The 17,219-nt window shown below is 43.9% G+C and overlaps 1 protein-coding gene across 1 annotated transcript; it reads right to left on the bottom strand.

Moving 5' to 3' along the window:
- Positions 1-9,012: 9,012 nt before the first annotated feature.
- On the bottom strand, positions 9,013-15,690 carry HUS1 (HUS1 checkpoint clamp component; the record flags this gene model as incomplete). Its single annotated transcript, XM_079533034.1, has 8 exons — positions 9,013-9,095; positions 10,400-10,531; positions 10,866-10,965; positions 12,981-13,055; positions 13,958-14,065; positions 14,594-14,770; positions 15,251-15,378; positions 15,639-15,690. The coding sequence occupies 8 exons, from the start codon at positions 15,688-15,690 to the stop codon at positions 9,013-9,015; spliced, it is 855 nt and encodes a 284-aa protein (XP_079389160.1).
- Between the last annotated feature and the right edge of the window lie 1,529 nt (positions 15,691-17,219).

Raw genomic sequence — 17,219 nt, 5'->3', positions numbered from 1 at the left:
GAATTGCAAAATTAGTAAGTTGAAAAAGACCTCTAAGATCATCCTGTCCAATTGTCCACCTAACACCAATATTGCTCTCCCTCCTTAAACACCTCCAGGGACTGTGACTCCACCACCTCCCTGGGCAACCTGTTCCAATGCATAATCACTCATTCTGAAAACAAATTCTTCCTAATACCCAATATGAATATCCCTGGGAGCAACTTGAGGCCATTCCCTCTAGTCCTATCACCAGTTACACGGGAGAAGAGGCCAACCCCCACCTTGCCACAACCTCCTTTCAGGTAGTTGCAGAGAGCAATAAGGTCTCCCCTGAACCTCCTTTTCTCCAATCTAAGTGATCCCAGCTCCCTTAGATGTTTCTCCTAAGACCTGCGCTGCAGACCCTCTTCACCAGCCTTTTTGCCCTTCTCTGGACATGCTCCAGGGTCTCAATGTCTTTCTTGTAGCAAGGGCCCCAAAACTAAGACTATAGAACATAGTACTAAAGGTGTGTCCTCATTACAGCTGAGTAAAGGGAAACAACCACCACCCTGGTCCAGCTGGCTGTACTATTTCTGATATAAGCCAGGATGCCATTGGCCTTCCTGGTCACCTGGGCACACTGCTGGCTCATGTTCAGCAAAGCATTAACCAACACTCCCGGGTCTATTTTCTCCATGCAGCTTTCTAGACACTGCCCCAAGCTTGTAGCATACCATGTGGTTGCTGAGACCAAAGGACCTGACACTTGGTCTTGTTGAACTTATCCCATTGGCATCAGCCAATTGATCCAACCTGTCCAAGTCCTTCTGTAGGGCCTTCCTCCCAGGCAGATCAATGCCTCCCCCCCAGCTTGGTGTCATCTGCAAATTTACTGAGAGTGCTGTCAATCCCCTCATCCAAGTCATCAATAAAGATACTAAACAGGACGAGTCCCAGTATCAACCCCTGAGGAGAACCACTTGTGACTAGTTGCCAGCTGGATTTAATTCCATTCACCACCACTCTCTGGGCCTCATCTGTCATGTGTCTCTTCATCCCGGTTTGGTGGTCTATAACAGACTCCCACCGGGATCTCTGCTTTGTTGGCCTTTCCCCTGATCGTTACCCAAAGGGATTCGATCTTGTCATTCCCAGCACTGAGCTCTACAACGTCAATGCTCTCTCCAACACAGAGAGCCACGCTACCACCCCTCCTTCCTTGCCTGTCCCTTCTGAAGAGTTTACAGCCATCCATTGCGGCACTCCAGCTGTGGGAGCGATCCCACCGTGTTTCAGTAATGGCAACTAAATCACAGTCTGCCTGCTGCACTATGGCTTCCAGCTTCTCCTGCTTGTTGCCATGTTGCACATAATTGTGTAGGTGCACGTCAGCTGAGCCATTGCCCTTAACCACAACTGTGGCCTTTTTATCCCAGGCTCATCTCTCTCTTCCCCTTTCATATCTAGTTACAAGCTCTCTCCATGAGCTCTGACAGCTCCTGAGCTTGTATGTGTCCCCCTTGAAACACAAGAGATGTGTCTGCAGCCATCTCTGGATGAGGGTGAGGTGCTCTTTAAACCACCCCGTGGTAAAAAAATAAAACAAAATTCCCACACTGGCACCAGCCCATCAGCCATGTATTTATCAGATGTATTTTCCTGGTCTGCTCAGTATCCTTCCCTGCCACTAAAGGATAGACAAAAACACAACTCGTACTTCTGCTCCATCCATCAGCATGCTGCAGTCCCTTTTGATAGCCCTAAGGCAGGTTTGTCCACCTCACAGCCTGCAGGTCACACACAGCCCAGCACGGCTTGCAATGCAGCCTGCCCCCTGCCCAGGCTGTAAAGGTGGAAGCTCTTCACCAAGTTCAGGCATGCAGGCATCACTTAGCAACAACCAACCATCGGTGCGCTATTAACACAGTGCCAGCTGAAACGAGGGCACCAGGAGGGCGGTGCTGAGCAGTGCCGACTCAAGTGGTGGCAAATAATTGTTTGCATTTTGATACATTGGCTAAACACAGTGCTTTGAACAGCAAAGAATACGCAGCCATCCCTGCCATTTTGATAAAGGTGTTTGAGAACAGGTTTCAAGATTTTTAAAAACTCAATTTATGGTTCTGACGTAATTTTCAGTTGATGTAAATACATTAGCTTCAAATTTTCAAATGGCACAGAATGCACGGAGTTGCAGTCACATGTTCAACTAAAAATCTGATCATATCTCTTAACCAGAATTTCATGAGACCGCTCTCACAAGAGAAAAATGCATTCTGCTTCACAGCCATGCCTTACTCATTTAATTGCTTCTTGGCAGTATGTGCATTTGTGAACAGGTGGAAGTACAGGAAGAATAAAATTTCGTCAAAAATCTCAGGTGGACACCTTGAGACTCTAAGACTTGCAACCACTGCCACTGAACAAAATGATTGCGTTAGTTTCACAAAAACAGGTCAAATATCCCACTAGTTTTATGCTTTTATTCCTTTCTTCTTTAATATTTTAAGAAAAATATTAAAAAATAAAATGTTTTGTTACAATGTTAATGATATTGTGTATTTCATGAGGGCTGCTCCAGAAGTAATGCCTCCTATTTTATTATGTTGGCCCACAACATCAAAGGTGAATGTTGGTGTCGTGGCAGTAGAGGTTGAACCTTCCCACCAGTATTCCACTATGCTCTATTGCTGTGTGACAGATGGCAGAAGTGGGGTATTCCGACAAAATGGTGCTTCAGCAAAAGTATGGCACAGAATTCCTCAATGAGGAAAAAATGAAACCCACTGACATTCATTTATGCTTGCTGAATGTCTATGGAGACCAAACAGTAAATGTCAACACAGTGATGTGGTGAGTGGTGCATTTCAGATTTTTATAAGCACAGCATGCAGCTTCTTGTTCCATCACTACTGAAAATGATGGTGGCTATGTTGAAAAATAGTGTTTTGTAGCTAAGAATTTCCTCTATCAAATAATGTTACTGTGCTCTTTGTTCTGACTGTAGTTTTCATGGAAATACATAGGAGGTATTGCTTTCAGAGCAACTTATCTGTGTGTAGCCCAAGAATTCCTCTTTAATGTGGCCCAGTCAAGACAAAAGGTTGGGCACTGAGGACTCTGGGCTTCTCTCAGTGGCTTCTTTACTGCCAACCTGAATTACCAGTGAAGGATAATAATCAGAGGAGTGAACCAGGCCAGGAAGTTTTCCAGTAATACTCCTGATCCAGGCACCAGGGAGGCACCAGACTTCCCTATGGGTAGGCTCATGCTGATACATACAGCCCTGCATTCTCCTCAGAAAGGAGTCACAACGATTACACTTCTTTCCTTCTTGGTAGAGGCAATCTTGAGGTGTGGAGTTGACTGCCTTGCCCTAGACAACCTCCTCTTTGCACCTTACCTCACTTCCTCACTTATGCATTCCTCAAGATCCAAATCATCAAATCTATCACATAGGGGCACCTGGGAAGGTGAGGTAAATAGGGAAGGGACTTGCCTGCGATACAGAGCAGGGTCCTGGTTCCATTCCTCTCCATCTCTCAGGTCCCCTCCCTAAGAGGGCTGCTGCTCCACCTGTCTATCTCCTGCCCACACTCCCTGACAGTCCTTAATCTTTCCACCCCTTCCTTGAGCCCTGCCACCATGCTGATCATCCAACTGCTCACACTTCTGCCACCCTCCAATGTCAGCAAGAGGCTCAGGTACTCCCTGCAGCCGTAGATCTGAATGCTTACACTTTCAGCCTAGATTGCAGCAATATTTTTGGCAAGAGCTTTCTGCGTAGCTGAGACTATGGCTAGATTTGTAGTGTGGGAAGCAGCCAATAAGTGAGACCATCTCCTAAAGTGGGGAGCAATATTCTGCCCTCTCTGCTTGCCCTGTCTGCACAAACTGCCACACCATGCCCTTCTGACACAGCACACCCTGTTTGTTTAGCTTGCTCCCTGGGAACGGCCTTTGTATGCATGGGGCTCTGGCCATCATCCCTCCCAGCTCCACCCACAGTGTCAGAACTGCCTCCCTGAAGAAGAGATGGCTCATGCTTGAGGGGGGCCTGGGGCTCCCTCTCACTCCTTGTGCTTCTGGTCAGGGCTTGTGCTGCTCTACTGCCTCTCCTGTTGCAAGCCTCTGCTGTGAGGCTGATCCCACAAGGCCTTCCTATAGAAAAATCTTGTAGAAAAGGGGGCCAGTTCATTCAGCCTGAATACCAGCTTCTGAGTAGCAAATGCTCAGCAGACTACTCAAAGTAAGTGAGGACAAATCCATGAAATATAGCCCTGCTTCATCTGTGACCATAGATGCTTGAGATGGACCCCGCTCCTACGAAGAGAAAGTGCTTGCAGCTGCATGTTCTCAAGGCCACAAGAGTCTGGAATGTGCTCCCTTGGTTCAAAATGGCCTCAGTTTTATGTACTTCCAGGCATGTAAAATCTTTGATGAGATGGAGTGGGAGCAGTGGACATTTGGAGAAAATAAGCTTTTCTGGGATGTTTTTCTTATGCCAGCTGCCTGAGGGAAGCTCTTACGTGTATGTAGTTGCTGAAGGCTTCTGACTGGCAAATTACTTTGCCTATAGGATAATTCAGAACAAATGTCAAGGCACAAAGAGGCTTGGTACAGATCTCTTTTCATTGTCAAGATGAAGAAATAAATCCACTTTGGAAGATAAGAAAAAGAAAGAAAGGGGAAGGAAGGGGGAGGGAAGGGGGAGGAGAGATGCACACCAAAGAGAGAAATGATTACACATTTAAAGACATAGCACATACATATTAATAACATGCCAAGAAAACAGGCCAAAATTTTGAGAAATAATTAATAATTATTGTCCCACCCTCCTGAAAATATGTGGTGGGGGTCTCTGGTTGTCGTGGGATGAAGGCTAGCAATCACTCTCACTGTGAATCTCCACCCTCATAAGGGGGGCTGCCCTAACCAGTTCCCACTGTTACGTTGAGCTGAGACATCTGTTTTGCCATCTTACCTTCAACAACAGGATATCTATTCCACTTTATCTTCACTTGACAACAAATTTCTTGGCCTCCACATTTCATTCTTGAGCTTACATTTATGCAGGCCTTCTGTTCTTCAGCTCAAGCTATGCAAAAGGCTGTTCTCTCAACATAGAAAATCTGTTCTCATGATTCAGGTTATGGCTTTGTTCTGTTGGGGTGCACATCAGGTGGAAGGATCCCTTGTGCATCCAATAAAGAATGCCTGCTTCTTAATACCACACTGGTGTTAAGGAGTTTTGTTTGGGCTGAAGTTCATTTGGCAGCGGTTTTGGCAATACATATGGAGCACTGCTTCTGAAACTCAGTGGATTCTGGGATTGCAGGACTTGCAGCTGGCACCAAAGGGATTCCCAGGGAGAACTTCCAGTCCTCAGACCAAAGTGCCTGAGGTAAGGCCCCTGGGAATGTAAAGGCATTCTTCATCATTACATAGCTTGGGTTGTGGGTTTAAGTCCCGTGGAACTGTCTGCTTGTAAAACACAGGCAAAAGCCATGCAGGGTTAGTCCATAAATGTACCTTAGGGGTTCAAGTCCCCACTGGAAAAGTTATTTCAGGCAAAAGCCTAGATAGCACCAAGGTTTGGTATATAGGTTCAAGTCCCCTCACCGACTTGAGAAAAGGGTTCAACTTAAATAAGGCTTTGCGTCCCACCAAAGACTGTGGCTTTAAGTCCCACCACGGTGGCCATTTGGTGCTAAGGTTGTGGGAATATTGTAATATGAGCAGAGGACAGACCTCTGCGGACAGTGAAGGTGGCATAGAGGTTTGAGTCCCCCACATCTTGTTCTGGTGTTGTCGGTGTTTTTATTGCTGTTTTCTGTTACGGTTTGGAGTGGGTTAAAGTCCCACGGTTTGGAATGTTCAAAGACTTGCCCTTGGGACTCCTGGATCCTGGAGGGAAGAAAGAGTCTGGGAAATGGAGAGGTTCCCCCTATTTGAGGAAGGCTGGTCCAGGAGCACCTGGAGCACTGTGTCCAGTTCTGGGCTCCCCGGTACAAAAAAAGGCAGGGATCTCCTGGAAAGAATCCAGCGGAGGGCCACAAAGGGCTTGGAGCACCTCTCTTATGAGGAAGGTTGAGTAACCTGAGTCTGTTCAGCCTTGAGAAAAGAAGACTCAGGGATCTGGTAAGTGTCTAAATACCTAAGGTGCGGGAGGCAAAGGGACGAGGCCAGACTCCTTTCAGCAGTGTGTGTTGATAGGACAAGGGGAAAGGGCCACAGACTGAAGCCGAGGAAGTTCTGCACAAACGTGCATGAGAATTTCTACACAGTAATGGTGACAGAGCCCTGGAACAGGCTGCCCAAGGGGTGGTGAATTCTCCTCTGGAGATGTTCAAGACACACCTGGATGCCTACCTTGCAACTTGGCCTAGGGAGCCTGTTTTGGCAGATGATCTCTAGAGGTCGCTTCCCGCCCCTGCAATTCTATGTTACATAAAGCCCTGAAGGGAGGATGTAAAGACAACAGACCCAGGCTCTTTTCAGTGGTGCCCAGAGATGAGACAAGAGGCAATGGGCACAGAACTGAAACACAAGAGATTCCCTATGACCACTGGAAAGCACTCCTTCATTGCGTGGATGATGGAGCACTTTAAGAAGTTGCCCAGAGAGGTGATGGAGCCTCCCTCTTTGGCTATCTTCAAAAGCTGCATGTACATGGCCCTGCGTAACCTGTTCTAAGCAACCCTGCTCAAGCAACAGCGTTGGACAAGGTGACCTCCAGAGGTCCCTTCCAAAACCTTAACCATTCTGTGATTCCATGACTGTCAAAATAGATGACTTTCTAATTCTCTAATCTTTTATAAACACTGTCATCTGAAGGATGTCCTGAAATTTAAACAGAATAACAAAATTCAGAACCATATCCTTAGGAAGAACTAAAACATACAAGGGCAATATGCATTAGCATAAAAAGTGAAAACAAGTCAGTTGCAGAACTCTTGTAATACATCAGAATAAAGGGACAAGCTTCCAGGAAGCACACTTGGCCTTATAAGCAAAAAGAGGCATAGAAGTGGCTTTGATAAAAATCTTTCAGTACAGAGAAGGGCTTTTATCACTAAGAAGAATGAAAAAAAAAAATAAAATCAATCTCAGCAAAAAGGAAAACATCAGCAAAAAGAATACATGCATCTACAAGAAGAGGGGAATCTCTGGAAAAGTTTCTGACAGGGAATCTAAGAAGCTTGTGATGCAGCTTTCCACAGTAACAGAGCACAGAAGGATAGCAGCTTTGTTCCTATCCCTCAATGCCTATTTCACCATCTCACTAGGGCATAAACTAAGAATAGATGGTCTTTTTGCAGATCATAAAACAATATATGGGAAACCTATTGTGTCTCTTCTTCAGATACTCAGAGTATGCAACAACACAGTATTTTAGAACTATCAATAACTTCTCTTGGCAAGACTGCTCTTAGATTTCTTTTTATAGCTGCATGACGTGAGAATTGTGTTTCTGCAGTAGAAACTTCCAATACCAAGGTACAGACCCTTACCAAACCTACACCTTTCTTACAAAATAGCTGTGTAGGTTAAAATGCCTGCCTTGGTTGTTTTTCACAAGAAGAACGCTGAGCAGCAGAACAGAATGGAGGCTAGGATGCCCCAAACAGGGTAGTAAAATAATCCAAAGGGTCTGAGCAACACCCACAGTGATCAAACACGAACAATACCAACTTTCACAAAAGAATGTTTAAGTTCATTGAAAAGGAAAAGGCTGCTAAATAAATGTAAATAAATAATCTATGCTTCCTAGAACACCATAAAAGGTATCATAAATCAGGAACTGGGGCAGGTTAACCTTTAGATACTACCTGATATGGGTTTCTTCTTTCTTAAACATGGCTTTTGTAAGTAGCGAGGGATAAGGCAAAAAATACAGAGCAGAGTAAGGAAAGCCTGGCATGCAATGAAACAGGCATGACAGCTTCAAGAAACACCACCCTCCTGCACCCATAGAAAAGTACAAAGTGATCTTAAAAACAATAGCTTGGTGATAGACCTCATATGGAAAAATTGATAAGCAAACACGTTGCGTATATTGTGAGCCTGGAATACCTAGCCAATAGGGGAACAGGAGAGTCGTAATGCGACGGAAGAAAAGGCTGCACGATGGTGTTCCACTGATTCAGTGCGTTTTCACCCCTGCCACAAGGGGGCGCGCAGCCGCTACTGTAATACAGAATGATAAAATCCTGCTTCACTGATATCTTTGCCTGATGGAAAATTATGGATTCCAAGCATTTCCAACAATGCCAAATTGGCATTATTTCCCCACTCAAGAACAACAATTCTATAACTGCTCCAGAAAGCTTCAATTCTGGATTACTTATCTGTCCACTTCCTACTGGCCTTGCACTTTAACCGAAACACAGCATGAACAACAGAAGCGTAACTCAGCAGTTCATCTCAAATACAGACATCAGGATAACCAGGAGGTGCAATTTGTCTTGAAAGTCTTCTGCTTTCAGGATCTCCTGCCATTAGAGTCAGAAACTTAATCAAAGTGCTTCTCAGCTATTTAATTAAAAAAACAACAAGCATGCTTAACAGCTGCCTGTGCTCAGTGAACACGTGCAGTGAACGCCTGCCTGGTTGTACCACACCGTAACACCCAGAACTGTCTTCTTTTCTGAAAGAGTAAAAACGTTCAATTTGAATATCCACAGGCTGAATGTCCCACATATTCCAAAAAAATATTCCTAACAAAGAAACAACCACCCTACCTTGTCCCTTCTGGAAGCAGACAAGCAGCACCATTAAGAAGAATGAGATTTCTACAGATCCAGGGACTCAACAAGCACAGGTGTCAACTGCTTCAAAAGAACAGCATAAAGCATTTGTTTGCCTCAATTGTTAGATTACATCTTACATTTTATTAAAAGAAGACTAGTGACCCCTTTCCTCCCACCCACCCCTATCTCACAGAAAATCACAAACGTATTTATAAACCAGACAACACCAAGGTAAGTTGCTACCCCACTTTGTGGGAAAGGCCTCAGTTGGAAAATGGCTACGATTCCAAAACATTCAGACAAGCGCTGGAATAAAATACTGAAGTGAAACATCTTCATGGAGCAAGATAAAGTGGACAATTCTTTTACTCACGATATCTGTTAAAGAGAAAAAAACACAAATCCAGTTGGAAGCATGGCAAATACTTTTGAGAATGCCACCATAAGAATACAACATCGCTTCTGATACAGGATGTCATTTTAAAGCATACTTTGAAGTAAAGAGAATGACCAGACATACAACCCTGAAATATTAAAGTACTTGAGGGCCTATTAAGGATTACTGAAGCCTATGAATGCTGATACCAAAATGAAAATACGTAAAGCACAAGCATATAATGCTATACCCATAACTTCATCTGTAAGATATAAGTGCATAGATGCTCTTATAAAGTCAGAAGTCCAGGAGGAAAGCACGCAGAGTAATCAAAATGTCATATAAACCCTTGTAAAACTTCTGTTTCAGGGGAACACACCTTTTCAATGCTTAGAAACACCTGCTATGTAAAAAGCATTTTGGTATCAGAATCAATTTGGTTCTGGACGTAAGAAAGCACATGAGAAGAAAAAGTCAGTAAATCTATTTCTCTAACATAAACCACAGCTTTCCAGAAACAATTCGGCTCTGAAATAAATCAGTTTAACTTCGAAACAAAGGCAATTCAAAAAACCAAAACCAATTATGATTAGTCAGTCTGGTATTAACCTGCATTGCCTATGACAAAAAAAGTTAACTGTTTTTGAGGGGAGAAATGACAAACTTTTCCACTCACCTAAGTTTAAAAGCATTTGTAAGTAAAGACGTTAGGGCAACAGAGATGGTGAAGGATCTACATAGCAAGACCCATGAGGGACAGCTGAGGGTACTTGCTTTGTTCAAGAGGTAGCTGAGGGGAGGCCTCATGGCAACCTACGGCTTCCTCATGATCCCTTTGGTGTCAGCAATAGGACCCAAGGGAACAGCACGGAGCAGCATCATAGGAGGGTCAGGAAAAGGTTCTTTGCAGGTGGTCGAGCACAAGTACTGGCTCCTCAGGGTAGTGGTCATGGCACCAAGCCTGCTGTAATTCAAGAAGTGTTCCGACAACACTCTCACACATAGACTTTAATTTTTTAAGTAGTTTTATGTGGAGCCAGGTGTAGATTATTCTAGTGGGTTCCTTTCAACTCAGGATACCCCATGGTTCTATTATTCAGTCTGAGTACTGATACTTTTAAAAGGTCCTGGCTAAATGCTTTTAGCATTATTTCTTTCTTCCCCAGAAGCATTAAAAGTTCTCAGGTGCAGTAAAACAGCGAAGTTTCAAGGTGACAAAGCAGAAGATTCAATATTCACCTAAGACTACAAGCAAGCAAACATCCCTTCCTTAAACAGGGTTTGTAAACGGGGCAGTTCAACTTACTGCACAAGGCTTTTGTGGGATTGACCTGCTGTCCTACAAGCAGCTGCTGCAACTTCTTGATGTCTATGCGTGCTTCAGCCATGCTCTGCAGATCTCTGCCTTGAGCAGAGCTTTGACATCCATCCTCTGATGCTGAAAGAACACAACACTTATTAAAAAAGCCAGAAGAGATTTCAAAACTTAGAAGGATGCGCCTGATAATTACAGAGCAGTTGATATTCAAAGGGGCTGCTTAACAGCAACAGCACTGCAAGAAAGTGGAAGCCCACTATTCCAGCAAGTTGTCAAAATTACTGAAAGAGATTTGCCCTGCAAATACGAGAACTGGACGCTTTCTTTTTAAGGTTTCATTTGAAGACTTGAAAGGATTTGATGGTATTTTCTAAGTACTAACAGAAGGCGGGTACTATTGACAGTATTTAAGTAATGAGATCAGACACAAGAGGGAAGGAACAGGAAAACTTACCCCAGGGAGGATTTCCCAAATCTTTAAAATGCGTTGTTACAGATACTACATCAGTTTCTATTTTTAAGTTCATTTCTCCACTCAAATTTGCTTCTATCACCTGCAATACAATCAATTTTAAGCAAGTAACTTCTGCACTGCAGAACTACGTGATGTTCTATTCAAGCTTCCAGAAGTGCTTCAGTGCCCTCACAGCTCAATCGTATATTTTCAATTAGGTTCAGACATTTGAATGCTACAGAATACATTTCTTATAATTGCTACGTGAACGATCCTAGGCCAACTTCCCTCAAACTATGAAGAGAATCATTTAATTACTTGCCATTACTTGTAGAGTAAGTATTGGCTTTGGAAAGTCCACATGCTAAGATAAAGTCCTTTGAAACAACAGACTGAAGTAGGAGAAGTGGAACACTTGCTGCATTATCTTCTAGCTTTTCAACAAACAGAAAGACACATACACACTTGATGCAACACATACAGAAAATTGGATGCACTAGGAGCTAATCCGCAGTTGCTTTCCAAGACTTAAAAACAAGCATTAGTTGAACCAGAGCAGTAACTCCAAGCAGGACTTGGAAAAGCGAGGAACCCTGGAAACGTGCTGAAAGTCTTCAAATTCCATCCTGAAAATGGTATCTTACCAAAAGAAGGCCATATATTATCCTACACAAATCAAAGGACTACTAATGCACATCCACGCACATCATTTCTGTGACCAGAAGAATTCTCAGTACTTCTACAGAGGCTCACCGACAACCAAAAATTCCTACAGAATGGGAGATGCACACGGAATGACCAATCACTGTTTGAAAGACCTTCTGAAAGCAGTTTTTGCAGCACTCATCTTGACCAAATTTACTACCAAGGCGCATCTCACATAAATAATTGTGACACTTCATATTTTTATTTGTTAATGACAGAAAAGCATGTACAAGGTGAGAGTACTCTGCCTCTTCCCTTAAAGCTATCAAAAGCATTTCCCAAAGTTTTACTTAGTTTTGACTATAAATGTACTTCGGAGAAGGAGGTTAGGAACTCAGGAAGGAGGTTATGAGCTGTGTTGATATACTACCTCTTCTGAGTGTTGCTACACACCAAAGATCAGTCCCATCATACAGCTATCCTGTGTGATAAGAGATTATCAACTCTGGTAACAAGCAGTTACACAATGTGCTTTTGTAGCATGTAAGCTCTTTCATAGAGGACACTGGGGAAGAAAGTTATATAGAGAGGAAAAATAAAAATCCAAAAGGCTTACTACAAAGGAGAAGATTTTGAAGTATATCGTACAAATAGATGAGTGACAATTGCCATTCTCAAAACTGACAGAAAGCCAGCATTTACCTCTCAACCCTTCCAACTCCTGTAAGACAGAACTACTCAATTTCAGGACTCCACATTTACAAAAAAAAATAAATCCCAGTTATCAAAATTGTCATGTACAGTTCCAAAACCTTTCCAAGATCTGTAGCTGCTTACTCACTTCAATGCTAGTAAATTTTAGTGATTTACAGTTTTGGAGAAACTAAATAAACAAACAAAAAATAAATCAATCAATTTTTAGACCTCCTGCACAAAGCTTCCTCCAATGAAAGGCTTACCAGCCTCCAGAAACTCACCATGTCAGAATCTAAAGCACAGGCTGACATCCATGAGCCATTAAAAAGATTTCCTCCAAATCATATCTCAAATTCACCCAAAGATCATTTATAAAAAAAACACTCACTTAATAGGGCATTCTTTTTAATGTAATCACTATAAAGTGTCCAGCACACTTCATGAAAGACTGCAATTTCTTTCCATCTGTAAAGAGTGACTTGTATGTATTATGCAGCAACATAATATCATGTTCTTTCTGGAACTCAGTACAAAAAAAGAGGATGTTCTATGAGGCCCTGGACAAGTTTTAGGACTGCCAGTCCTAAAACAAATTCCATCATTCCCTTCATCACTTCTCTTCAGACCCTACACAATCTTCAGGTACCTTTAACTCAAAATCCATCCCATACAAAAGACAAAATATAACAGAGGCATCAGATCAGGCAACAGGGAAAACAAGAAGTGTTACAACCAAGAGGTCTGTAGGACATAGACTTAAGTGCCTTAACTTACAATACAATTGCTGATATTCTTCATTCTCTCCACAATATTCTTCATTGTTTTCAGTGCTGGTAGGTAAATACTGACCTAGAAAGACAAAAAAAAAAAAAAAAAAAAAAAAGACCACCATAGTCACGACAGTATTTTATCTGTAATGTTCTAGTTTCCACTTCAAGTACATCCTTATTTTGGACACCCCAGCTACACACTGAGTGGAAGGAACACGATACTTAACTAAATTCAGCAAACAATCCAAGAACAAAAGAACTCTTTCCCATTCCAGTAACAGGCCATCCCTCTAGCAATTGCTTCAGACACACTATCCCAAAGCCACGTTGAAAATAGAGGGCAGGTAAGATTCTCATGTGAACCTACATCTGTATAACTGAATAGTCAAAGTTACTACAGCTGATCACCTTTGAAACCACATCAGTGTAAATCTGAAATAACAGAATGCATCACATTTCTACTGTGTCTTACATCTTCTGATTTGAAATAATCTTAGCTATGGAGGTAACAGAGAACTATATCCTCAAGCAGGAACACAATTTGCACAAGGACCTTTTGTTGCAGTTCTGCTGAATGTTAAAAAGGATATAAAAAGGATATTTATAAAAGAAACAGGAGGAAAAACATACAAGTAACTCAGCCAGGTAGGCTAGAAATTCCAGACAGCAGATTACTGGGGCTACTTGGTACCTAAGCAGTTAAATCATATGAAGTAATCACAAACCTTAGTGTTTTGGAGACACTCCTGTACAAAGCTATGCAAGTCCTTTGCTTCTCCACTGTCCCATCCCAAATAATGCAGCAGCAAATTACAACTATCTGCTCCATTTTTACTTATTTGGGGCTCTTGTCAAGATGCAACATCCCCAACCTCCAGCTTTCCCTTTTCTGCCCCTTCTCCTCTCCAAAACCCACTGCCAGCATACCCCATAGCAGTATAAACCTTCTCACTCCATAGGAAATACAAAACAGAGGCTTACATCAAAGTCTGGCACACTGGGCTCCCTGAAGTCATTCCATAGTCTTCTGGGAATAACCTTCACAGGAATGTCGTGTGTCACAATCCTACTGCTGCTTGATAAGGATGGCTTGAGAGAGACAGAGCATATCTTTTAAGTAAGAAACAGGTTCAATTCTGAATCCAAATTTTTCACTCCCAGTCTGGGAAAAACTAGATCCAGCTACCCCAAATACCCAGTTCCATTTCTCTATTTTTCCACAGGTTCTCTATTAAGCTGATTTTGAGTTCAGAAGAGTTTAAGAGTCATTAGTACCTATGAGCTAACCTTAAACTGCCTTCAATAAGAAGGCAACAGACCACAGAAAATGTAGAGAATGAAGAAATGGAGAAAGGCAGCAGGTAACAAAGATATTAGACAAAGATGTTTCGGCCACATGGCTTTCATTCCTCCCCTACTCCCTTCTTATCTTTTGGAAAATATAATTCTGGTATTATCTGTTACCAGTCAATCTGGTAGGAAAGGCCAGTAAGGGGAAAAATGCCAAGATTTTTCTTTATTTCGTTTTCTAGAATTACACCAAAGACTACCAGAGCTACAATTCGACCTACTGAATTTTGAACAATTTTAACATAATAAAAGCATTATGGCACTTACTAGCTCCACAGCAACTCTGAGACAGGGAGAATGTTTGTTAGTCAACTTGATCTTCACTGCCTTTGCACTCTGGGCAGTTTTTAATGCTCTTGACAGGTTCTCAGGCATGAGCTCTAAATATATTTCATTGTGATCTACAGCTACTCCCTCCATCTGATATTCATCAAAGAAATTCCCCTGCAAGGTTTGAAATTTGAGAAAACAAAGCAAATTAAAAAAAAAAAAAAAAAGGAGGGTCAAGTTGGACTCCACAGCCCTTAGTTGGTTACAGCAGGTATCCTGCGCCCAGCACCACCTGCAGGAACCAGTGCGTGGAGACTCACTGCTTCAGAGGTGAAGCTATTAGCTTCAGATCGTCCCCCAGCACCTCAAAATACACGGCAGAAGGGCGAGTTGCGCTTTACTGCTTCCAGCTCTGGGCAGGCCAGCACACATGGAATCCTTCATTAGAACGGACGACCGAGGAAAAGCGGCGTTAGCCACAAACCCCAGCCCTGCACTGCGATAAGGCATCGGTGCAAAACAGGCCGCCTTGAGCGGCACGAGAGCTCCGAGACACCTCTGGTAAGGGCCGTATTTACAAGGAACGCCTCGTGAAAGACACCTGGCCGCGGGCACTACTTCTCACTGCCTGAGCACCGAACCTCCCCGGCTCACCTGGCACAGCTCGCCCCACATGCTGACTCCTCCATTAGCAACTCTGTCGGACAGGATGAAGTACAGCTTGCTCTCTGTCAGACGCAGGGTGCAGCTCTTGGCTAATTTCGCGATCGTGTTAATCACACCTGGCGGGGCGGAAGGAAGAGCAGAGCCGCTCCGTGCTGTGCACCGCGGCGGCAGGGCAGAACCTCTGCAGCCCAAACCGCCACAGAAACGCCGCGCCCCAGCACGGCAAAGCGCGCAGCTTCACACCGCCCCGCCCGCGGCACGGCGACTGGACACCGCCGGCAAGCGCAGCCCTTCCTCTTCCGCGCCCTCGGGAAAGGCAGCCCGAGCCGCTCAGCCGCGGCGCGGCCACCCCGTGCCCTCGGCACGGCATACTCACGGCTGAAGTGGTTGAGACAGGCGAGATCCACGATCTTAGCCCTAAAGCGCATAGCGACCAACGGCAACCGCGGCAACGCCGCGCCGCTCCAACTGCGCGGCTGCGGCCGGGGACTGGGCCTTGCGCCGGCGGGAAGCGAGGATCGGACGGAAAGCCCGGAGCGGAGCGGGCGGGACCGGAGCAGAGCGTTCCGGCACGGCACAGCCTGGGAAAGAGCGGCTTCTGGCCCGAGCCCTACGCGAGAAGCAACGATTTCAGCCACAGTGCGCTGTGCGGAAGCGACACCTGGCAATTGATTGATATCTTCGGCATATAATTGATTCAGCTAACCGACCTTCTATGCGGGGAGGGCTGTTTTCCTAGATAAGCAGGGCGTGTCAGTTCTGAAAGCAGAGTTCCACAAGCCGTGAGGTGTGATAATACAGGCACCACAGCAAGGCCAATGTGACCATTAGAAGCTTAGCCAGAAGCCGATTTTTTAATAAATAATTTATTGATCAAATATGGGATCTGACCTCCTTAGCACACAACACTGGGCTAGACAGCAACTCCCAGTGGAACTCCATGACCACCTAAGATCCCTTGCAAGAACCATGTATTACTATAGTGCGGGTAATATTAGATTATATTAGATACAGTGCGTAATATTAGATTTTAATATGCATAGCAATTCTAGGAGGCACTTCATGGAAATTGCATGAATATTCACAAGTTGAGTGTATACAATCTGCCATCCCCCATGCACCCAGTGCTGCAATGCAGTAATGTCAGCATTAGGGTTAGTGAGTTTAATTCCCAGATTTCTGTGACAGAAACCATTGCAAATTCTGCCTGTGTAGAATCACACAGAAGTGGAGCCTTGTCAGTTGCTATTCCAAACAGTGACATTAACCCAAAGTGAAAGTCAAAGAGCTTGCCTCACAGCAGAATTTCCTCTCCTGCACCAAAGACTCCACATCTGGATGCAGTGCTCCAGGGGAGGCCTCACCAGAGCAGAGTAGTGGGACACACAAGTAGAGGCACACTTCTAAGCAAGTATGGCCAAAGATTAAGCCCAGAGTGGAGCATGGGCAAGGGCAGGAGTTCATTGCAATGTTAAGACCTATGGCCTGGCACAAAGTGATGAAGGGTGTAGATTGTAATTGTTAAGCTTTTGCATTTTTGTAATCCATTATTTAAGTTGCCTGTTACAGAAACATTATAACTGGAACTCCTTGTTGCTAGCCAGGCCAGAGGCAATGTGAGGAGTTCATTACAATGTTAATTACTGTAGACTAGTCCAAAGCCAACAGGGAAGAGATTATGATGCTGATACCTATAAACTGTTGTAACCTGTGACCTGAGTCACACAATATAGAAAGTTCTATAGCAGGTACCATGCAAGCCAGCAGAAAAATAAGTGTCATTAGAAGCAGTGCAAATACAGATGTGCCCTGACCTAGTCATAGCTTCCATGGAAATAAATAAGAAGCATTACTTTTGGAACAACCTTTGTGTATGCAGCCCCAGGCAAGCCCCAAGTTCAGACGCTCATGATGGTATAGAAACATTCAACTTTGTTTTTACTCCTGCTGCCAATGC

The sequence above is a fragment of the Tetrao urogallus genome (assembly GCF_951394365.1).
Source record: "Tetrao urogallus genome assembly, chromosome: 3".
Taxonomy (NCBI): Eukaryota; Metazoa; Chordata; class Aves; order Galliformes; family Phasianidae; genus Tetrao; species Tetrao urogallus.
This window is presented reverse-complemented; position numbering and strand designations above follow the sequence as displayed.